This window comes from Anser cygnoides, chromosome 7, assembly GCF_040182565.1.
Source record: "Anser cygnoides isolate HZ-2024a breed goose chromosome 7, Taihu_goose_T2T_genome, whole genome shotgun sequence".
In the NCBI taxonomy this organism is placed as follows: Eukaryota; Metazoa; Chordata; class Aves; order Anseriformes; family Anatidae; genus Anser; species Anser cygnoides.
Genome location: NC_089879.1, coordinates 13,819,750 through 13,842,364, shown reverse-complemented (window position 1 = coordinate 13,842,364; position 22,615 = coordinate 13,819,750). Strand labels below are relative to the sequence as shown.

General features: G+C 56.0%; 1 protein-coding gene and 1 long non-coding RNA gene across 3 annotated transcripts in view; one reads left to right on the top strand and one right to left on the bottom strand.

Moving 5' to 3' along the window:
* SUFU (SUFU negative regulator of hedgehog signaling) overlaps window positions 1–14,987 on the top strand; it is an 89,700-nt gene extending 74,713 nt beyond the window's left edge. For both annotated transcript variants that reach the window (XM_067000297.1, XM_067000298.1), the window contains exons 11-12: window positions 5,318–5,386; window positions 8,885–14,987. In XM_067000297.1, coding sequence (XP_066856398.1) covers window positions 5,318–5,386; window positions 8,885–8,974 — 159 coding nt within the window. In that variant the 3' untranslated portion in view covers window positions 8,975–14,987. The remainder of the gene's footprint in view (window positions 1–5,317; window positions 5,387–8,884) is intronic.
* Window positions 14,988–19,543: 4,556 nt separating this feature from the next.
* Window positions 19,544–22,361, bottom strand: LOC136791219 (uncharacterized). Its single transcript, XR_010832711.1, has 2 exons — window positions 21,778–22,361; window positions 19,544–21,406 (listed from the first exon to the last, which is right to left on the bottom strand). It is a non-coding gene; the product is annotated as an uncharacterized lncRNA (long non-coding RNA).
* Window positions 22,362–22,615: the final 254 nt, after the last annotated feature.

Below are 22,615 nucleotides of genomic sequence, written 5' to 3'. Positions count from 1 at the left end.
GGACTAGCCTTGTAGCTGGGAATGTCATGGAGAGATCCCACAAGGTCAAAATCTTCTGGCGTCATCCTGTACTTCCTCTTCTGGGATTGTAACATCACGGTGTGAAGCAATAGGGTCCCTAAGGCATCTGCGAGTGGATGTTTTCCTTGACACGGAGGGTTATGAATCTCCTGGAAGAGCAAGAATGGAATTTCCCATCGAAGGTGTTTGTTGCAGTACTGGTACCTCTGGAGCCAGTGCCAGGGCTGGGCATGACAGAAAAAGATGTGGTGACAAGGCCCTGAACCACTTGCAACCAAAGCAAGGCAGCACAAATAAGGCCAAGCCAGGGGGACAGCGGAGAGATGTTGGGGAGAGATCAGCTGGGAGAGATCGGGGGGTGCTAGTGGCACAAATTCGTTGAGGGGGTTTGCGGGTAACGTTTAAGTTCAGGGGGGAATGCTGACACGCCTTAGCTGCATTTTTTGTTGGGCTGTCGACAGGAATTAGTCTGAAACGATTTTAGGGCAAAGGGCTCCTAAAAGCTGCTGGGTATTTGCAGAGGTAACAGATGACATGCGGCTTAGGGTACAGCTGCTCCACCCATTCCAGGCACAGCATCTGTATGGATGGGCAGTGTCTGAGGAGGGTTGGGATTTACACAGGGGTTTATTGCGACGTGTCCCCACCTTCTCTGGCTGAGCCATGCAAGCCAGCTCTGTGCTAAGTCCAGATCTAATAAAACACGTTTTCTTTTCTTTGACAAACCTGTTAGAAAAGCTAGTGGCAATGTTTAATGCAAACAAAGCACTAGGGCAAAGTGTGGGATCGTTTTCTTTTGTTTTGAGGTAGGCAAGAAAAATGGGTATTATCAGTTAAAGCATCTCTGCATAATTGTCCCTGGGTCAGTCTCTTCTTGCCTGGGACAAAGCGTGTTCCCTGAAGCTGGACAGAGCTGCAACTCAGCTCCTAGCTCAGCTTCCGAGGGTCGTCTTTGATCAGAGGCTTGCCAGATGTGCCGGGCTATCAGCATCGGCGTGACCTGTGGTCACAGAATGTCAAGTCCTCGTGGTAGGGTTGAACCCTAAAGCGAGAGGTGGGGTGCTAGGTGTGTATGGTACCTATAAGCTGACTATAAAGTCTTTAATGTTTTACTAAGCACAGGTTGCTTTCAAAGTCAGATGAACTGTTCCAGAGCCCCATGACCTTGTGTACATCTTCAGATCTCACCTGTTTTCCTGCATTCGCAGCTGCCTACCTGTAAGGAGTCACGATACAGGTTTCTCAACTATCTGCGGGCATGGAAGCTTCAACAATGAAAGCTTCAACAGTCTCCTTCACTTGACCTGTAGCAGAGTCCTGTAGGTAAGAAGCAGGTTTGAGCAGGCTCAGGTGGGACTTGCCACGAGAGGGAGACATCATGCTCGCAGCCAGCGCGTTCCCTGAACGCATCCACCTGAACGAGGCTGCCTGGCGTGGTATTTCGTAACGCGTCTGGACACATGCGGCTATTAGAACCAAAATTTTGGGCTTTGGTTGCGTGGAAGGTACCTGTGATAGAAAACTGGGACTTATCTTTAGGGTAGCCATCCTCTTCCAAGCACCTGCAGCATTACCAACGTTCACAGAGACGCAAAGCGCGTGGGGAATGGAGTAGGGATCTGCTAGCAATGGGATGGCGTCTGCCTGGGCCTCTCCGGGTCAGGTCACGGAGATCCTGGTGCAAGCAGGACTGTGCAGCACCAAAGGGAATGTCCCAGATATTCCCAGCTGGTTGGCGAGGCCATTCCCTTGTACATACTGCAAACAGGCATCACAAAGGCCGAGCTACACCCTGCAACCAGCTTCAGCAGGCCGGGCAGGCAAGAATGTTTGCACAGAGCTGTGAAAACACAGAGCTGCGAGCACCAAGCTGCTGCGAGCACCAAGCTGCTGCAGCGCTGGGGGACACCCGCCGCTGCTCGGGAGAGCTCCGTCACTTCAGCAATGGCCAAGGGATTTCATGGGGGAAAAAGGCTGTCTCTGCATTTAGGGACTGTTTCATTTGCCTACCAGCTCGCAGAGACTTTTCCCCTGGCTGCAGCTCTGTTCTCCTTTGTGGAGCGAAAAAGCTGCTTCATCATTATGATCTCTGTGCAGTGTCCTGTTGATAAGATCGGCTAACAGCATCAGAGGAAAACTCTAGATTCAGGTCTGAAATATAAAGTGAACAGGGCCTATTTGTTTAATTTGAGCTTCTAAGGTTTAAATCCCAAAGGAAATTAAATTAGGTGCCTAGAGCAATGGCAGTCTGTCATGTTTATTTGCTGGGAATGTCACCTTTAATATCATGCACATATAACGTGTGTGTGTTAATGTAATGGGGTATCATACTGTGCAGGAGCAGGCATGCTGCAAGAACTGGAAACCTGAAATATTGTGAGTGAGAGAAGCTGAGATGGGATCGGATTTATTCTCATCCTCCTCCATAGGAGCAAGGACTCGCTCACCAGCACAAAGCTGGTTTTGCTGATCGCAGGTGTGGGTGTCAGCCTGATCTATGGCCAGACCTTAATGCTCTTGGGCTGTTTAAATTGGGCTGCTTCTAAGAGGAGAAGTCTTGTCTGGCTGCGAATCCAGGATCGCTGTGCTTCTTGCTTCAAAGCTTTCTCCAGCAGCTGGTGTGCTGAGAGCGCCTGCCTTCCCCTGCATCCTCCAGAGAGTTCAAGAGTGCTGCCGAGGGACCAGCTCGCGTGCACCTCTGGTTACACCCGTGTTTCGGAGACTCCCTTCTGCTCCAGGAATTAGGGCAGGTTTCCCCAGCTGCGCGGGGTAGTCGGGTTTGGGGTATATTTTTTCTGACGCAGGCTGCGGCTGGCTCTTTAGGACAGGCTCCGAGTGACGCGCTGCGTGAATGTCACTGCAGCGGTTTGTCACTGCAGCCGTAGACGCTTGCCCTCCACCAAAGTTAAGTGTCTGTGCAGGGCTGGCAGCACGGCGCTGCGATCTTTTCTCAGCCTGCTCCGTGGCGCTGCACAGCGTAGGCTGCCGTCGCTGAGATCCCACAAACACGGTCCCTGAGACAGCTGAGCTGCAGACGGCTGTCCCACTCCACTTGTCAGGCCCTTCAGGGAGCCAGTTCGGCTCGCTAAATCAGTGGAATTTGGTTTTTGTTCAGCTAGATCAACAAATTCTGCTGAGAGGGTGGCAGCGAGCTGCAGATGGGCTCAGGCAGCTCTGGGGATCGCTCCCCAGGTCGGTGCTAGCCACAGTGCTCCGCGTGGGCTTGTCCCTGCTCTGCGAGCCTGTGGCTTAGCCAAGAGCTGACCTGTCCCCCCTTCGCTCTCTCTACCCTTTGCTGCTTACCCCTGCACACCCTGCCTTGTTTTCCACCAGGCTAAGAGCAGCTGGCTGCCTTGCACACGTGGTTCCCATTTCTCCCCTGCCTCTGGCACCTTGGGAGCGCCCAGGGGTCTTCCTGCTCTGCTCCTCGCCTAGTTCCCCTGCCAAAGCCGTGGCTCCTCATTCCTGCTCCCTCACCCATCCCAGCCTCTGGCATTTTTGCTCATCCGTGGAGGGCTGAATATTCATTTCCTCCTTGCCTGATTGCTGTGAATACCAATTCCTCCTCCTTTTTCCGGCTGCTCTCTGCGTTTCGATGCCTGCCAAATTGTTTTCATTCCCTCGCCCCGTTGCAGGCTGCACCTCCGCAGAAAGCGATCTGCTCCGCGCCGGAGCCCCGGCTCCCCACCCAGCTCTTCCTCCGGAGCTGAGCGGTCGGGTCGCCCTCCTGCCTCCAGCCCGGCCAGCCGGCTTCCTCGTTCTGCAGGCAGCCAACAAACGAGTGTCTCCAGTCCGACAGGCAGAGCGGTTACGGCCTCCTGCAAGGAGACTGCAGCAGTTTGCGGTGGCACTGCGTGTTTCAGCGCGATGTTTCTCGGCTTGCCAGTCTGCGGAGTGGTGCCAGGTTGCAGAGTCATGTCCAAAGCAGCGAGATCCTGGCTCCTGGCTGCAGCAGGGTTGTGTTTTTTTTTTTTTTTTCCAGGTTCGAGGTATGAGCAGAGAGGCCTGGTGGAGCTGCCTGCGTCCACGCTGAGCAGCTCAGTCGTAAACCCTGGCCTGAAGCCTGCTGCAGGTCGAAGCTAGGCAAGGAGGGAAATGTGATGGAGAGGGGAGGTTGTAGCTCCCTCATCCCCAGGGAAATCAGTGCGCGGTGGTGGCAAGGTAGAAGGGAAGAGAAGTTCAGAAGCATCATAGCTCTCAGATCTGGATTTAGTGTTTTCGACTCTCCGGGGCCAGGGGAGGGTGAGGAAGGGGCCAGGGGACGGTGCTCGCTTCGGGATGGAAAGCGGTGCCAGGGACAGAGGAAAGGGTGGAGTGAAGGAAGGAAAGGAGGAGCGGTGGGGAAGAACCAGACCTGTAGGCTCAGCTGGGGATAAGCCACCGGGCACTGCTGCAACCCAGCTCCCAGGAACGCAGCTGCGACGCCCCAACGCTGCGTGGGGACCTTGGCCTCGTCCCGCACGGCCGTCACGGCTCCCATGCCAAACCCGCTGGGTGCCTGCAGCTCTGGCCTTCGTGGCTGTTGCACGGAGAGGCAGGACGTGGTTGCTTTTGGCTCGTGCGTGCTTTTTTTTAAAGAGGGTGGTGGTTTCTCCCCTTGAACTCCTGGGGCTGGTTCCCCTCGGTGCCTCTGCTCTGCGTGACTTGGGGGGCTTTGTGGAGCCGTGGCCCTCAGCTGGGGATTTCGGCCTGTCAGCAGCCCCTTTCATGGGCTACTTTGTGTTTGCTGTCCTGGCAAGGAGTGGGAAGGGTCCCCAGGAGCCACAGCCAGGGTCCTGGGACCTCAGCTCCCACCACGGGCACCTCCCTTGCCAAGCGCTCAGTTTGTCTAAACAACACAGTGTGTCAGACACAGCCCTCCGCCTGCCCAGAGCTCTGGCTCTGCACAGGTTTCGGGCTCTCACTGCACCGCTGTTCTCTAATTCAGCTGTGAGCTTCACTTCAAGGAATCAGATGAAAGCAGCTCTGTCTCCCACTGCCTCTCCGGCAGTTGTTATCTTGACCCCTTTTCCTCCTTCCCCACTCCGTCTGTCTAAAGCCGAGCCTCTAATTTTAGACTTAGGAAGATAATTGAGGGTCAAAAAAGATTGCCATATAATTTTAACATTTTTTGCAGCGGTTGAGGCGAGAGGCAAAGTTAGGAGCTCCTGCCCTCAAACCTTTGTGTTGCAGGAAAGAAGGACGTGGGGAAGGAGTGAGCTGGTCCGGCCTGCTCAAGTGCAGAAGTTGTTCTGCTGCTCGGCAATTAGCTAAAACTGGGAGTGCAGAGGCATAAACTGCTGTCTTTCCTTTGCAGATCCTATTGACCGAAGAGTTCGTAGAGAGAATGCTGGAAGATTTAGAAGATCTGAATTCTCCGGAGAAGGTAAGGCTGCCTTGTTCCCGCATCCCCCAGGTACTGCCCCAGAGAGCAACGCCGCAGCTCGCCCCGTCCCGCAGCTTGCTTTGACCCAGCCCTGCCCTGTAGGCTCGAGGCTTTGCTAGACCTTCACATCACATCTGCTGTGGGCTAAGGCACTGAGAGAAGGGATTGCAAGAAATGCAGGGCAGCGGTGGGTGTTACAGGAGGTGCTGCGCATCCTTTCCACCAGCATTGTTCCCAACTCAGTATCTGAGCACCCCGAGTCGAAGCGGTGCCGCCCCTGGGCCGGGTATCAGGGTTTGTCTCCGTGCTGTGGGTAACACCATCCTCAAGAGCAGCCCCCAGCACACCTCCTCTCCCCCTCTCAGAAAGGCTGAAAGCGGTGGCAGCACATTTGCTGCCGAACAATCTGTCCTAGGGGCCTCCTTTTTCCACTTCGGGGAGCAGACGGGGGGTTTTTCACGTCTGCTGCTTGGCCTTCACCTGCCACCCCTGTAAGCCGGTGCACAATGTGCAAAAGACCATCACCAGCCTAGAAGCGTTGCAGCAGCAGCCGAGGGAGCTTTAGAAAGCTTTGCTGTGCGGTGCTAAACTTCCCCTTGCCATGTGATCTCTTCCTGGGGAACATTTAACACCCTGTCTCCCATGCATGCCATATAAATATTCTGCCTGACTTCAAAGAGCAGTGGCAGAAATGACATGTAATATTTTTAATCCCATTTTTTACAGCTCCCTGCAGACTCTAAAGAAACTTTCCTTGGCTTGCAGAGCAGCCCTCCCATCCCTCGCCCCGCTCCCCTCCCCCCAGGAAAAATCTCAGGGCTCTAATTATTTAATCCGGAGCTGATTTAATGCCAGGGTGTTCTTCGCTGCGTGAGCGAGGGGAGCACGCTGCTGGCTGGGCAGGGACTTTCAGGCCAGCTTTTATCCAGTTAAACCTAATCCAAAGCTCATTTTTGCCGGTGACATGGGAGCCCGGGAGCTCTTGGTCTGCAGGCCCTGCAGTTAAGGCTTCGCACGGCTCACGTTGCTCTCCGCCGAGAGGCGAAGGCACTGGGCATGGCAGCTCGCCTCCGAGCTGCTGGGACTTTGCTAAATTAAAAAGCGAAAAACAAACAAACGCAAAGGATGGCTTCTCCGAGAGGAGCGCTTTGGAACCGCTGCTGTTTACGAAAAGGAAAAATGCTTGAGATGAAATGTGATCTTTCAGCATCTAGATCCCTCCAAGGATTTGTAAGTTGCAGGATCCCAGTTTGGGCCAACTTCACGCATTCCTCAGCAGCCCTGGCTGGTTCCTGATGATATTCATGTGGTTGAATGAAGCCCCGTCGGCGCTGCAAGGAAAGCCTTTCCCTCGCTACATAACGAGCTGCCCCTGTTAAGTGAAATTAGCTGTTTCAGTAGCTTCAGCTTATTTTTTACATACCCTAGACCTTGAACTCAGAAGGATCCCCTGGGCTGTATGGGACTACTAGATTATATGGTGCAAGCTATACACAGAGCTTGAGTTTAAAAAAAAACCAGCCCTAAGTGGGACTGGGACTGTTGATGTTTCCTAGAGGAGAAAAAGTAGGAGTTTGTGGTAGGCAGTATCCTGAAGGATCCTGCTGTGCCCCCGGATCGCGGTCAGCCCCTGACCCACCGGCCTGGCGTATTAGGGTCGATGGGCACCGAGTGCAAGTCACCCTGGTGCGCGGGCTGCAGGCAGAGCAAGGTCAGGAGCAAAGTCGTAACCTGCTAGAGCCGTCCTTGCTCTGGAGCAGGCAGCTGGAGGGGAACTTCTCCAGCAGCAACCTGCCACTGAGCCTGTTAATGTCCTTCAGAGTGGGGCTCTTACGGGAAGAAAGACAACTAATGGGATAAAGGCGGACTGTTTGCAGGTCACTTTTCTCTTGCACCAGCTCTCTGATGTACGTAGCCCCGTGTAGCTTCCAGCACTGTTGGCCTTGGTCAGAGGACTCTTGCAGGAGGGGATCGCTGTGTCTGTAGTGGTCCTGGAGCAGCTGCCTCCAGGTCCGTTTGTTGCTGGTGGTGTGGGATCCCAGCGAGATTCCTCCCTGGGAGAGCCGTAGGGGTGTCAGGGACTGTTGCTGCATCAGGCAGTGCTACGCCATGGGTGCAGCAGGGTTTTAGGCAAAATCATCCTGCAAACTGGCTTCCAGAGCTGTCCCCGATGTGTTCTGGACCCTGAGGCCAGGCAGCGGGGTTGCCTGCAATGCAGGCCCAGAAGTGGTTGTCAGCCAGCCATGGCCGGGGCAGATCTGTAGCCTGAAAGATCCTCAAAGAGAACAGCATAAATCCAGCTGCCGTGTTGCCACGTAAGGATTTGAAGCCTTTGCTAGCTCTACATCTAGCGTGTTTGCATTTTTTTGGACTGCTTGCACTCTTAGGCATGTCCTTGCCAGCTCAGCAGTGAGAACAAAATTGAAGTGACACTGAGGGGGAGCTTTTCTTGCTCCGGGACTGCACTTGTCAACCCCACGGATGCCTCCCAAGCTGCCCCTGCTCCATCCTTTTGTGCCTGCCCTTTGCGGTGGGAGGGCCTGGTCCATGTTAACCCCTGCGGGGATGTTAATGCCTGGGAATGGCCGGTGTCCTTCCTCCCTGTGATGGTTCGGTTCCAGGCTCCCTCCCGCACCCCCTCGCTGTCTTTGAGAGCTCTGTGTGAATGCACGTGGTTGCGACAGGGGCTCCTTGGACCTCTGTCCCAGGCGGTCATGTTTGGGGGCAGAGATGTGGGGGTGACATCGTAGCCTTGGGCGGGGTGTCCTGGAGCAGCGTTGGGACGAGTGGGACAGGAGGCTTGCTCTGTTTGGGAAACATTGGCCAGAGACACTGCTGTGTAAACCAGACCGGGGCAAAAATCTCCATTCCCCGCGCTTCAATCTGTGTTTGCAAAACAGCCCGAGCAGCTGAGTGCCTGTGCGAATGCAAAGCCTTTGTACCGGCTGGGTTGGGCTGGAGCAGAAGTGCTGCTCAGGCACCCTGCCCCTCCCCGGGGCACAGGTTGCCCTCCCGGTTGCCCTCCCGGAGCCCCTTGCAAGCCCTCTTGATCCTGTCCCCCAGCAGAGCCTCGCTAGCTCGCGTACACCCCGCCCTGCGTGCCAAAATTCTCCCTCTGAAGCAAACGGGGGGCTCCGGCGGCCAGGTGGAGGGAAAGGGACACGGTCGGGTGGGAGGGGAGAGACTTGGGAATTTTTGGTGTGATCAGGGAGGGGAGATGGTGATGGGAGCAGAAACCCTCCGGAATCCATCTGATGAAATAAATAATGCGCGGGCTGAAATCTCCTAACTTTACTTTGGCAGCTGAGGCACAGGCCACATTATCTAATGTCCACTGCTGTCCAAAACATACTGATGGGGAAATGTTTTCCTAGTGGCCTCTTGTTTTAAATAATAATAATAACGGGGGGCTGCCTGCCTTTGTAACGAGTTTGGTTTTTTTCCTGTGGATGAGGTTGCAGAGATATATGTTAACTGGTTCTCTGTGTTGCCTTACAGTTTAAACTTCCAAAGGAGTACAGCTGGCCCGAAAAGAAACTGAAAGTCTCCATCTTGCCAGATGCTGTGTTCGACAACCCGCTGCATTAGAGCTGAATTACACCCTCCTAACGACTGGGAGAGCCAAGTTACTGTCCATTACCCAGTGACTCACAGGATAATTAATGCAGTAAAAACTCTGCCTGCAAATAAAAGAGTTTGCTGCACAACCACTGCAAACAGAAGAGGAGCTCCTCAGCACCAGCCCAGACCGAACTGAGCCCTTTCCTTTCTCCTTCCCAAGGCTGAGCTCTCTGGGAACAGCCTGCGTATGTGTGAGTGCGAGTGAGAAATATTTAACTATGAAAATCAGTAGTAAGAACCCTTTCTCTCTCCTAGCTACAGAACTCCCCTCTGCCTTAGCCCAGGGTGTAGACGCTCTGCACGCCTGTATTTACACATGCATTCTGCCAGGTGCGAGCCTATAATCCATGGATTAAATGTTCTTTACGTGACTCTGGAGTCCTTTTGTTAGCCAAACTTTTACTGACTGCAGAACTGTTCTTCCATGTGCTATTTTTTTTTTTCTTTTCAGAAACGGAATGGTATTTCCCCTGTTTAAAGGAGGCCAAAAGCTCACATGCTTGAAGCTGAACAGATTTAAAGATGAACTTTCTAGTTCAGTCAAGAAAAACAAACCCAGATCCTCCCTGCCCTCAAATTAGGCATGTTTTAAGTGTTGGTCTTGGTGCTATTAGCTATGGTATCACTGCAAACAGAGGCAACTTTATTCTCGCGCATCCTGTCCTTGTGCCTGAACCCCAGGGAAGGTCGCAACCTCTGGTTTTGCACAAGCAGGAGGAAGAAAGCTACCGGGGCGGGGGAGATCTCCTGTTTACAGTGTGTTTATCTTTAAAGAGATACTGTCAAGTATTTTTTCCTTGCTATTGTACAGAATTTGAGAAGCTAGAAAGAACCGTTTGTTCACAGGGATAAGTTAGGCAGCTCTGCAGGACCCAGAGGGCTGCTTGAAAGCGTATGAAACGGAGATCTCCGCTGCCCTGGCATAGCAGAGGGGAGACTCAGCCTCAATAAATCCGACTATTCTTGTTCCAGCAGGATTGGGCTCTAGCACAGCTCCATTTTCCCCTTCAGCCTTGCTGCGGTGGCTGTTGTTGCGGCTGGTGTCTCTCCTTTCGCTTGGATTTGGACTGTAGAGCATCAAAATCAGTTTGAAAAGCCTCTGTCCTCTAGCTCCCTGTGGCCTCCTCCTCGGAGCACAACGTGGTGTGCAGAGGATGCAGTCTTTGCACGGTCACGTTGCGTCTCCTCCGCATTGCAAGGCTGGCCACTGTGGATATGCTGAAGCAAACCACTGCGGCTTTGCCCCCCGCTGCTGTTGCAGGTTGTCCCTGACGTATTCCCCCAGCCCTTCTCTACCCATTGTCTTTCGGTGGCAACTCTTCACTCCTCGGCAGGGGAGGTGCAGCTTTCTCTTCCACCCCTTTCTGCTGACAAGCTGACTTGGCCATTCCTTCTTCCCGATTTATGCGCAACTGTCGTGTGATCTTAATACAAGTATAACAAAAGCTTTTAACACTTAACTCCCCTGATCAAACAGCAAAGTCCAGGAGGCCTCTCAGTACCCCAGGGTTGGTTTTCTGTTTGTTTTCTGAGTTAATTTCTTCCTGGCACAGTCAGCTTTGATGTCTTTTTGCATATATTTGAGGCTGGTTAACGCCGGTCAAGAAGCAGAGCTAGGAGCCACAAAGCTTTCCTTGGACTTGCTACAGAATTCCTCTGTGGCCTCAGGCAAGTCACTCAATGTCTCTCTGTGCGGAGAGGGTGATTATTGACTAGAGGGCTGTAGGACCTACCGAAGCATGCCAGGGTTTGCAGGGGAGGGCGTGCTTTGTGTACAAAGTAGCATTTGTATTATTATAATTGTTGTTATATTATAATTTAAGGCAGGCCAAATGCAGGGTCCAACACCGCTCGGCAGAACCTTCCCTTCTGCAAAGCTACGAAAGCAATTTACATGTAAATGAGTTTGTCGTTTTGTCTGAACTCAGCGGATCATCTTAAAATCCTGCCGCGAAAGAACAAACTTTCAGATATCTGCGTGTGCCAGCCAGAGTGGTTTCTGTGCCGTGGCAGCCTGCGTTCGTCCCTGGGATCTCTTGGCCAGTTTTCCTTGTCCCGCTTCGCACTAAGCCGATACGAGCCTCCTGCACTCGATGCCTATCCAGGGGACACCGTGGGCTAGGGAGCAGCATGAAAATTGACGGGTCCAGCTTCCAGAGCAATGCACACGAGTGTCCCGCCGCCAGATGATGAACAAACAGACCATTGTGGCGGTCAGGAGCGGAGCAAGGGCAGCGACTACAATATTGTCCCTGAGCCATCCGCCAGCAGTAGCCCGCGGACCGCGCCGGGACGGGTTTGCTGGGGGTGCCTGCAGCAGAGCTGGCTCGCTGCCACGCTGCTGGCTGCTCTTCCTCGTTTCCAGATGCTAGCCCTCATTAAAAGGAGCTTCCAATCCACGTCGTAGCGGAGAAGGGACGTTCGGAAGGTCAATCGCTGCTGCTCCCGCAGAGATCATCACGGGGCAGAGAGAAGCCCATCGGACCCTCGCTGGGCTCCAACACGCATCGGGAAGGCTGGGGACCTTCTGCCCTGTGTCCTCCGGGAGCCTCGCAGCAGGGCCGTGGTGCTCAGCGCAGGGAGAGCAGCTCCTCGGGGCTGCCTCGTGCTCCGGTTCTGCCTGGCTTATGTGTATGTTTTCCTCGTCGTATTTACTCTCCTCAGACGCTCTGGGTTGGGTTTTCATTGACTTCAGAGGGAGCACACTGAAAGCGTTCGAAAACCCACCCGGTATCCTTGTGTGTGTGTATTTTTGTTCCGTGTCATGTATTTATATATAGTTCTGTGTATTTGAGTTAGGAACAGGTGGCATGCCAGAAATCCCTATTTCTGAGACGCTTTCTCACAGAGCTTTGCCGGTAGCCAGATAACAATTGAGGGGAAGGTTTGAGGGGAAGGAAGTGGAAATCTTCCTACTTATCTAAGGGGAAAACTCTTAGACAAATAACTGCTAAAATAGAAGTCTCTGTCTTATCGTCAGGCCAACTGTAAGAGGGAAACTGGTGAAAGTCAACCCTGAAGCTCCAAGGTCACGCTGCTGCCTCTCGACAGTCATCAGGAATAAGAAAGTCGCGTGGTGTTCAGTGTTGTGAAGAGCTGCGCGCCCACAGGACATCCCCTCCCCTGATCTGCTTCAGGTTTGCAACCGTGCCAAAGCCTTACTCATTGGCAAGTAAACGAGATCTCGAGGTTGGATGTTTTCATCTCGGGGCAAGAGGACGTGTCTGTGTGTGAAGGAAATGGAAAAGAAACCTCTGTATTTTAGTAAGCAAATAGTTTTTAAAAGGGAAATGCAGCAGTGCTAATAAATGCCGTGGTATTTTCTAGCCCAAACCTGCTGAGATCTACTGTAGGTCTGCTTGGTGCTGATTTTGTTCTAGATTGTGTAGAAGGCTTGAAGCAGGATTATAGAAAGCCAAAACCCGCGAGGCGTCTGTTGTCTAGAGATAGCGATCTGGATCTAAATGACAGTTTGAAATAAGTGGGTCCAGGTTTTCTCTCTCCTGGAGAAGTCTCATGACGCAGACAGGCAGGGGTATTTCCAGCGACGAGGAGCCTTATGGCAGGCCCGCAGTGCCTTGAAAATCCGACATGTGACCGCAATTCTGAAACGAGAGAAGTCCCGAAAGCCAGGGCTACTTTCCTTCTCAGCTCATGATTAAAAACAGAAGAAATACCGTACAGTTTCAATATTAAAGCATGCGGGATGTGACCTGAGCGGAGCAGTCAGTCTTGTAGCTGGAGTGACCTGCAGTGATATTTTCAGTGGCTTAGATAGGTGCTGCCTGCTGTGCCTGGTGTCTTTGAGGATGGTGATGTATTGGTTTTCCTGCACGTAGGTTTGCCAGCAGTGGTTTGAAATGATATTCTGGAGCTCTTCACTTCAAAAATGCAGTTGCTCTTGGATGGCTTTTGAAATGACACCGTCGGGTCATGAAATGGGCTTTGAAGAAGTGGGGGTTTTGTTTTTCATCCGCGACCGGTGGAAATAGTTCGGGGGTGTAGCCTCAAAAACAAATAGCTGAGAGCAGCGCTTGGCTTGGAGGGGACGCATTGCCGGGGAGAGGTTTCGTGCTGGGGGTCGGGCTGGCAGCCCCCCTGCACCCGCAGCCGGGGCTCGGTCAGGGCCCTTGCGGCGTCTCGAGGCTGTGAGAGGAGCTGAGGGGGGCGCAGGGTGCTTCACCGAAAAACCCTTGGCTGGTTGCGTGCTTCGCAGGACTGGTGTTTGGAGGACGGGGCTGCTCGGGGGCTTGGCTGCTCGGGTGTTTGTCTGTCCCGGCGAGCGTCCCCTCCTCTGTAGGCGTCCGGAGTCGCAGGCTCGTGTCTGGCCGGGGCAAGGCAGCGTCACTTGAGGTGGGGACAAGACCTTCAGGCTGGAGGCCACCCTTACATGTCCCGTTTTCCCCTAGCCAGGGCATGGCCTTGCACCCTGCAGCGCTGCTGGATGAAATCGGGGACCCCGAGCGAGGTGGGGGCCCCCTGCCAGCACCGAGAGCCCCTCCGCACCCCAGAGGCTTGATCATTTTCGTGGCTGCCCTCCCTTTCGAGCGTATGTTGTGCCTTAATTCTCCCTGTGAGCGACGCTGCAAGGGCAGACGAGCTGTCGAGCAACCGGGAGTCCCTTTCCGTGCGTCTGCCCCCATCGATAAAAGCGGGCTTGCCCAGGAGCCAGCCGGCATCCAAGACAAGCTCCGAATGCACGTTTGCCGGGGGAGTTCACGTCCCGAGATTTTAAAGCCAAATTTCGGTCTCTGGGACCGTTGTGGTTTTTAACGAGCTCTGTAGCGACCTACTGTTTTTGTAACGTTTTTTTTTTCTGTTGTGCAGTGCCTGCTTGTTCTCTTTCCTTTTTTTTTTTTTTTTTAAAAAAAAAAAGAGCCTTGTGTTCGACATGAGTCCAAAATTTCAAACGGAGAATAAGCCGGAGGGTTGCAGACGTGTCTCGAGCTCGGCCCCGCGCTGACCTGCGCCTCCCGGGCAGCCACCCTGCCTCGTGACGGGCTTCGCAGTTCCCCTAAAACTGCTGCCGGGCCCTAAAACCCCGGCGAGCGGCGCGTCGGCCCGCGGGCATCGCTTCTCTGCGCCGCTCCCAGCGCTGCCATCTCCCCTCTCGTAGAAGGGGAAGCGAGAGGAGCAGAAAGGACCTCTGAGAGCCGGAGGGAAATTTCCTGCCCCTTGTTGTGTTCTGCGAACACTGCTCTTTTTCTCTCTCGCCCTCTCCCTCCTCTCCCAGCGAGGCTGGAGATCAAAATGGCTCCTTTGTTCCTGTCCCCGGGGCCCAACTGCAAGGAGAGAGCGGCTCCGGAAACACCGCGCTGCACGCGCGGTGCGGGTGGGAGGGACCCGCGCTGTCGCCGTGCGGTAGGTCCTACATAAACACAACGCAGGGTGCCTGCGGGAGCTCCGGGCGGGTTCCTCGGGCAGGCCGCAGGTGGGGCTCGGTGCCCCCTTTGCCCTCCCCTCCTGGCTGCCCCGGGGTGGCGGGGGGCATCAGCCCCGCTCCAAACCGAGCGTGGGGTTTTAGCCCTTCAAATCCCTTCTCCTTCCAGCCCAGGCTCTTCCGTACATCCGTGCGGGATGCGGGTTGTGCTGCTCGCAGGGGTCGGTTTGCGTTTTTGGGGGGGTTTCCTGCAGAATTTTGTGAAGGCAAAACTTGTCGGGGGGATCCGGGGCCACCGCGGCTCGTCCTGACCCCGGGGCAGCCCCCAGCTCGGCGGCAAAGCTCCCCGCAGCTCCTGGTGTGCGTGTGCGATTGTCCCCCCACCCCCTTTTTTTTTTTTTATATATAAAAGACAAATGGAAAGCTAAACTAGCAGAGGTTTTTAAATATTTTATATTAGTTTCTAATGTAAATTCCTACGTTGTTATTGCGGTGCTGGGTGTGTTTCGCCTGCACGTGACTTTTGTAATATTTTTGTGAATCACTAAACCTTTTTTTCCTCCCGTGTATCCTAAGTGCATTAAAGGTATTTGCATACTTGTCGGTGTCCTTCTGTGCGGGCGGCCCGGCGGAGATCGGTGGCCGAGGGACGGTCCCGCGGCCTTTTTGTGCTCCTCGACAATAAATTCCTTCAAGGCCGGAGAGGGGAAGGGTGGAATACGTAGGGGGGTGGAGGGAAGGGATGTGCGAGGAGCCGAGAGCCAGCATGGTTTTGCTCTTGCTCCTTTGGGGACGTTGTCTCGGCCTTCCTACGTCGAAGGGGAAGCCCGGGTGCGGGGTTAGGGGAGCAAGGCGCAGCCTGCAGCGGGTTCCCTCGCCCGAAACCCCGCATGGTGTCAGCTTCCCAGGCCTCGAAGCGTCTGCAAGCGAAGGGCTGCCCCTTTGGGACATCCCGGCAAGGACGGCGGGGCCGGTCGGTGCTGGGAAGCCTCCCGCCGGCGCCCAGTTAATCATTCAAACGCATCAAGGCTGCGCGGGGAGATAAGCAGCCGCTCGGGCAGCGGGGACGTGCCGGGCCCCGCAGCGAGGGCAGACCCAGAACGTAAATCCGGGGACAGGGAGAGCCAGCAGAGGCCCAGCACGGCCCCAGATCCGCAGGGGACCCCGGCCAGCACCCCTCGCCCCAGCCCTGTGCCTGGCCTCGCCGCGCTGCCTCCGCCCCAGCCGAACGCACCTTCGGGCGGTGAATTTAATTAAGGTTTCTGAAAAGCGGTGTCTGGGAGCCCCTCCTGGATCTGCGGCTCTGAACTTCATTAGGAGCGGTTTGTTGCTAATAACGCCGGCAGCTCCTCTAATTAATAATGGAAGGGCTGCGAGCAGATGCCAAGCCAGGAGAGGGAAGGGATTTGTTTGTTTATTTCTCTCTCACTCTTTTTTTTTTTTTTCTTTTTACAGTGCGGAGGGAGGGCCGGGGCTCGTTTCCCATCCAAAAAGTGAACAGCAGCACCTGGGGACCTTGGCTGGCAAGAGGATGGGGAATGGGGAAAGGGGCCCCCGTGGCAAGGGGCTCACGCTCCCGGTGGTGCTCCCTGCTCACCAGCGCCGCTTGTGCAGCTCTCGGGCACCCAGCGTTGTCCCCGTGTCACGGCCGGGCCATATCAGAGAGGGTCCTGAGGGGATGGGCACAGCTGGTCCGGTCCCACAGCCGGTGATTTCAGGGGGGTTTTCCCTGGAGAGACACTGGGGTCATGCAGCAAGTCCCCAGGAATCGCCACGTGGGAGACGGAGTTCATCCTGCAGCCCCTGCTCGAAGCCTCGGCGTGGGCACGTCAGGAGCGCGCTGCCAGTCCGGGTGTCGCTGGGACGTTCGCCTGGGAGAGCACCGATGGCTTTGGAAGAGAGAAATTGAACCAGAGCCGCTTCTTCCCCCCTGCATTCTTCCCCCTAGCGCCCTCAGACTGCCCCTGTGCCGAGAGAGAGCATCTCAGGGATGCTCCGTGCTCTGGGAGGAGGCGTCGGGAGCTCTGCGGCAGCGCCAAAGCGCTGGCACCCCAGGAAGGAGGCTGCCACGCAGAGACCGTGCGCGGCCGTCCCGGCGGGCACCTTCCAGGCAGCAGCCGCTTATTGCTGCAGCAGCTTCCCAAAAAACGTGGCGAGGTTTTGGTTTTTTGTCCGAGGGGAAAAGTATTTTTAATGCACTTTCCCATCATCCGCATTTCCTCAGACTTTCCACACCGGCCACAAATGACTCGCCGGGGGCAGGCAGCAAGGCAGCACGGCGGGGACGGTGCTGGAGGTGCCGCTGGTGCCCCGGGGAGCAGAATCAGGCTCAGATATTTGGGATCGTTCCCAGCAAGGAGGGCTACCCAGGTGGTAAAGGCTCAGGTAAGGGCGATTCCTCAGCCTCACCTGCGTGCCCGAGACCTGAGGAGCGAGCAGGGGAAGCCTCGTGGAAGCCCCGCAGCCGCGAGGCTGGGATGCGTGCTTTGGTTAGGTCTGTTTGCAAACAGCGATGTGTTGGAGACAAGCCGGGCACGCCGTTCACCGCGGGTTCCCCGTGGGCCCGCAGGCGGATGCTTTTTGGTGACGGGTAAGGCAGGTGCGAGCCAGAGCCGGGGAAGCGCTCCGGAGGGACCGGGCTGGCACCCGGCGAGCTTGGCGTGCCCCTGGAAATCCACGCGTGCTCCTAACCACCCAGCCTGGAGGAAAACGCACAAAGAGGGTATTAAAAAAAAAAGCTCTGAGGTCAACCTGAGGAGGGAAGCACAGCTCCCCGTGCCGGGTGGGATATTCCCCATCACTTAAATGCGCGAATCCGGCTGCTAAAAACCACCGGAGCAAACAGCACACTCCTGGAGCAGGTGAGGGAGGGCTGGAATTAACCCCAAAATGATCCGAAACATCCAGCAAAAGGGGAACCAGCAGGGAAAATTAAAAAAAGGGGGGCTCGCAGGCATGGGGGACGGGAAGCGCAGTGGGGGCTCGTCCCCGGGGGCTGCGGGGCGGCGTGGCAGCCTGCCTGCAGCGGCGGCGGCGGCCCCACAATGCTGCGAGGCGTCAGGAGCACGATCAGCGGTGGGAATCCCAGTCATTGCCTTAAAAGGAGATTTCGGGGACGCTTTTATTTGAAATTGTTTCCTTGTTATTCAGCTTATTGAGGGCTTTATTTCGTTCCTGGCGATGTGACGTGAGGGGGGCTTTAGATGCGCTACCCGCAGAATTAGCAGCTACGGCCAAGGATGTTTCTGTGGATTTTCAGGCCAGAAGAGACCACTAAATCATCCCGTTTGACCTCCTGTATTCGCAGGCCAGAGAATTTCACCCAATTACTCTTGCATTGAGCCCAATAACTTGTGTTTTTGATTCGAGCACGCGTTCCAGCAAGACATCCTGTCTTCATTTGGGGACTTCAAGCGATGAAGAATCCACCACTTACTTCCCTTAATTGTTTGTCCTAGTGGCAAAAAAACGCACACACGAGGGAAAAAAAAAAAAAACCCACTGCTGACTTATTTAGGATTCGGATGTGTCTGGCTCGCTCCGAACCGGGGGGCCTGTCCCCACCACCATCCCCACTGCCCCTTTTGTTGGCACGATGTGACGGGGACAAGGGGGGACCTGGGCACTCGTGTTGCTCTCGGTGGCCCGCGAGCCGGGGCTGGTGCTGGGCTGGACACCAGCACCCCTATTAGGCTGCCATTAGCGAGCAGCTCAAGAGTTAACAAACTTCGAACAGATGTGACCAACATGTCAAGACACGAGAAGTACGTGGTATGGATGTTTATAAGAACATCGACAGAAGGCATTCATAAAAGGTTATAAACCGTGGTAATAAGCAACCCATCAACTTGTTTGGACTCTAACACTTGATTAACCATTTATTAAAACATGCAGTAATCATTTATAAGCCGTAAGTGGAACCGAACGTAACGTATGACTCTTTTTTACGTTAATGGATGCCTCAAGACTTCCCTTTCCCCCTGCACCGGGTGCTCGCGGTTAAAGGCTAACCGTGGCCGCGGGGCGCCCCATCCCCTCCGCGCGGGCGCTGGCTCACGCCGGGAGCCTCCCGAATTTCCCGTGCCTCGTTGGGCGCAGGGGGGTCCCCTGGGAACGGGAGGAGGACCTGAGGGGGCCAAGACCCTGCCCTGAGCCCCGGGGAAAGGAGCAGAGCGAGGGTAGAGCAGGACTGGAAGCAAGCCCCGGGCGGCCGAAGCACGGGGCTGGGAAGGAAACGCCTCCGACGCCACGGCAGCTTCATCCTTCTGTCAACAGGACCCTCCTTTTTGTTTGCCATCGCACTCCTACTACCCTCAGACAGACCCTGTTTTCCTTCCTGGTGTCCTAACGAGACCTAAACCCATAATTGCTCCCATTACACAACCGGGATTGACATTTTATTAGCAATGCTTCCTGACCTAATTTACGCCACTGATACCGTGGTGCTCTTCCCATGGCAAGCAAACCCCTTTGGCTTTCGAGCCTGGAGATGCACCGGCTGTGGGCAGGCACCAGCCCCGTCCCCTGCCTCAGTTTCCCCGGCCGTGCCGAGCAGGGGCCGTGGGTTTGCCGGCGGCACGGCGGATGCTGCCCCGCGGTCACAGCCCTAGGAACACTCCTCCGTTCAAAGCGAGCTCGGTAGCTGCCCGGCGGGGGGCTTTTTAGCATGCGTGTGATGCTGGGTCATTTGGCTGCAGCCTGCTTTAATTGCACGGAGCATGCAGAAAAGGAAGAGGGAGGCTGGGAATCGCTGCAAAGGGTTCGCCTCGACCCGGGCAGGATCCGTCCCACCCCACTCCTGCCGTCCTCCTCCCCTGGCCAGCTCCAGGCCCTAGGGCTCCGTGTCCCCACGCAGGGCAGGACGCGGCCGTGTCCCACCCAGGGGACCGAGCCAGCGCTCTCCGAAAATCCCTGCGTTTGTGGGGTCGAGCCCCGAGGCATCCCAACAGACGCACCCCGCTGGCAGCCCGGCTGTGGCAGCACCTGTCCCGCTTGCAGCAGGGCGTAAAATTAGGCAGAGCCGCGGTTATTTTCCCTCTGCCCCCCGGTGGATTTCTGCAGCTTTCTGTCCCGTCCCGGGGAAGCGAGGAGGAGCCCGTGTGGCTGCCAGACTCCCTCGCTCTCAAAGAAGAAGAAAAAAAAAAAAAAGAAAGAAAATTGTCTTGTTTTTCTTTTTGTTGTTGTTTGGCTTTATTTATTTTTTTATTTTTTTTTGGGGGGGGGAGGTTTGTGGCTTTGACGCAGTTTCCTGAAAATCCTGCCTCATCCTGCCAGGGGCTGAGCGAATGCACATCCCAGCCCTCTGCGGTGGGGGAAGAGAAGGAGAAAAAAAGCCAGCGAGGGAAGAGAAAGAAAAAAAAAAAAAAAGAAAAAAAAAAAGAAAAAAGGCCTTTGCCAAACTGGCCTGACCAGAATGTGACACAAGAGCAGGAAATGAGTCACTCGGCAGGGCAGCTGCTCGCAGGCATTTGCATAGAAAGAAACCCCACCAGGCAGGGGAGCAGCACCGGCCCCGCTCGCCCGCTCCCCACCGGCCCCGGTGGCACCAGAGCCTGGCCAAGGCGCCCAGCATCGCCCTGGCACCGCTGCCGGCGGGGTGGTGGCAGCGACACTTCTGGCTGGGCTGCCCCACGTCTGGCTGGGCAAACAGGGCTTCGCCCCCAGGTTTGGTTGTTCCACCCGGAGTTGGCCGTTTTGCCCTGAATTTGCCCCAGGATGAGGCTACGTGCTGTGACCCGCCCTTATGGTAGGGAAGAAATGGAAGAAGCCCAGCTCCGCTGCCACATAAGGGGCCCCCATCGTGCATCCATCGAACAGGGAGGATTTCTCCCCCCATTAGGGGGGACGAGGACATCCCCCCACCCTGTCCCCAGCAGCCATCCAGCTCCCCTCTGATCCCGGCCCCAGGGAAGCCATCACGTTTCCAGCCCATCACGTTTCCATCGCTGCAAATCCCTGCAAACAGCCTCATTCCCCAGTCAGATCTGCTCAGTCCACAGCCCTAAAGAGCAAACGTAGCTCCTGTAAATCTCCGCTCCCCCTCCGACACCCCATGGGGCGACCTCGGTCGCCTCCAACCTTTTGCTCCTAAAGCCTTTTATTTATTTTGCTGATAAACTGCAACCCCTGCAGGATCGCTCTGTGGGAACAGCCTGGCCAGGCTGCGAGCCTTGGGGTTTCCGTCCTGTCCCAGCACATTTTTCTTCCTCCCACCTTCCCCTCACCTCGCTCCATGGTGCCCGGGGCAGGGGCTGTGTCCGGACTTAACTCCGCGACAGCACAGAAATCCCGATCAGCCCCCTGAACTGGGCTGCTTTCGTCGTTCGCAGCAGAGATCCCCAAACTGGCTTTATCGTGGCAAAGAGGCTGCAGGAATCTCACCCAGGAACTAGAGGCGAACGAGGCGTCCCGAGCCAGCCCCGGTGCTGCCACCGACTGCAGCCCTGTTAGCAGCACGGGGCGTGCAGGGACACCAACGCTGCAATTATTTGCCATTATTTGCCCCGCGGTGGCATTTGGGAGCAGCGTGCAGATGCGAACTGCAGGTAGGGACCTTCCCCGCCCCAAAACGTTGCCCATAAAGCATAAAGCGAGAGGGGAAAAGCGGAGGGACAGAAATGGGAACGCCGAACCTAAAACCAAGCTGAAGGGAGCCGGTACCCATCACTGCAGGCTGCTCACCCCGCTGCGGGCAGCCCGGGGTCTGCAGCACTGGGGCTACAGGGATATGGGGTCTCCAGACAGTTTGGTCTGTGGATAAATTTTGGCTAAATCCCTGCCCGTCAGCACACCGGGCAGGTGAGAACAAAGGAGTCGGGGGCTGGATGCTGAAGCTGCTCTCTGAGCCTTTACCCCCTCGTTGCCCCACTGCGAATGCAGCTGGGCAGCTTTTGGTCCAAACTCTCCGTTTTGAGGCCATTTGTGACCTCCTCGTCGGTGGGAAGCGGCCTTACACCAGCAGTGTGCTTTCTTCCCGGCACATTTGGCAGGGGCTGGATCCGCAGCGTCCCGTGAAACAGCTGTGGGGACATTTGGTGGGAGAGCTGCTAACAGAGACACCTCTGTGCCCGGCGGAGGGGCTGGGGCAGCTGGCTTCGGGACAGCCCCGTGGGACAAACGGACACTGCTCTGCACAGGGAGGGAACGTGCCTGGTCCCGTGTGAAATTATAGCGTGTCTCGTGGGAGCCGAGAAGGTGCTGGAGGGCACTTTTGGTACCCAGGGATGGCCCAGGTGTGAGCTGGTTCCTGGGGGATTCCCCTCCCCTCTATGGCACCCTGAGTGACAGACCCCTCCCTGGGGTGTGGGGGGGTGCTGGCGGCCGGGCCCCACTGCCCACGGGGGCACTCCCCAGCGGGGCACACGTCGCAGCTGGGGACAGGCCTAGGCACCTCGGAGGTGACGGGGACAGCGATGGCCGGTGGGGCCGCAGTCAGGTGAGGGTGTCCCGCACGTTATCAGGAGTGTCTCTGGTGTGAGCGTGGTGCTGAGGGCGCGCAGCTCAGGGCAGCAGAGGTAGGAGCTCCAGGTGCCGCACAGTGGTGGCCTTCACCTTAGAAAGCACAAGGACAGGCCCTGAGGAGCTTTCCTCCTGTGGGTCAGCTGCTGTCCATGTCTGTATCCCCATCCTCATCCCACCTGCATCCCTACCCTTGCCCCATCTGCATTCCCATCCCCGTCTCCCTTCCTGTCCCCATTCCATCCCCATCCCCATTCCATCTGCATCCCCTTCCCACCCCACCCCATCGCATCTGTATCTCCATCCCCGTTCCCATCCCACCTGTATCCCCATCCCCTCGCCATCCCATCCCATCCCACCCGTATCCCTGCCTCCATCCCCATCCCACCCTACCCCATCCCGCCCGTATCCTATCCCATCCCACCTGCATTCCCATCCCCACCTCCATTCCTGTCTCCATCCCATCCCCATCCTCACCCCACCCTGCCCCATCTGTATCTCCATCCCCATCCCCACCTCACCCTACCCCACCTGTACCCCCATCCCACCCTGCCCCACACAAACCCTATCCCCACCCCACCCCACCTGTATCCCTGCCTCCATCCCCACCCCCACCCCCATCCCATCCCATCCCACCCCACCCGCATCCCCGTCCCCATCTGCACCCCTGTCCCCATCCCATCCCACCCCATCCTGCTCCACCTGTATCCCCATCCCCATCCCCATCCCATCCCACCCCATCCCATCGCCATCCCCAACCCACCCCGTCT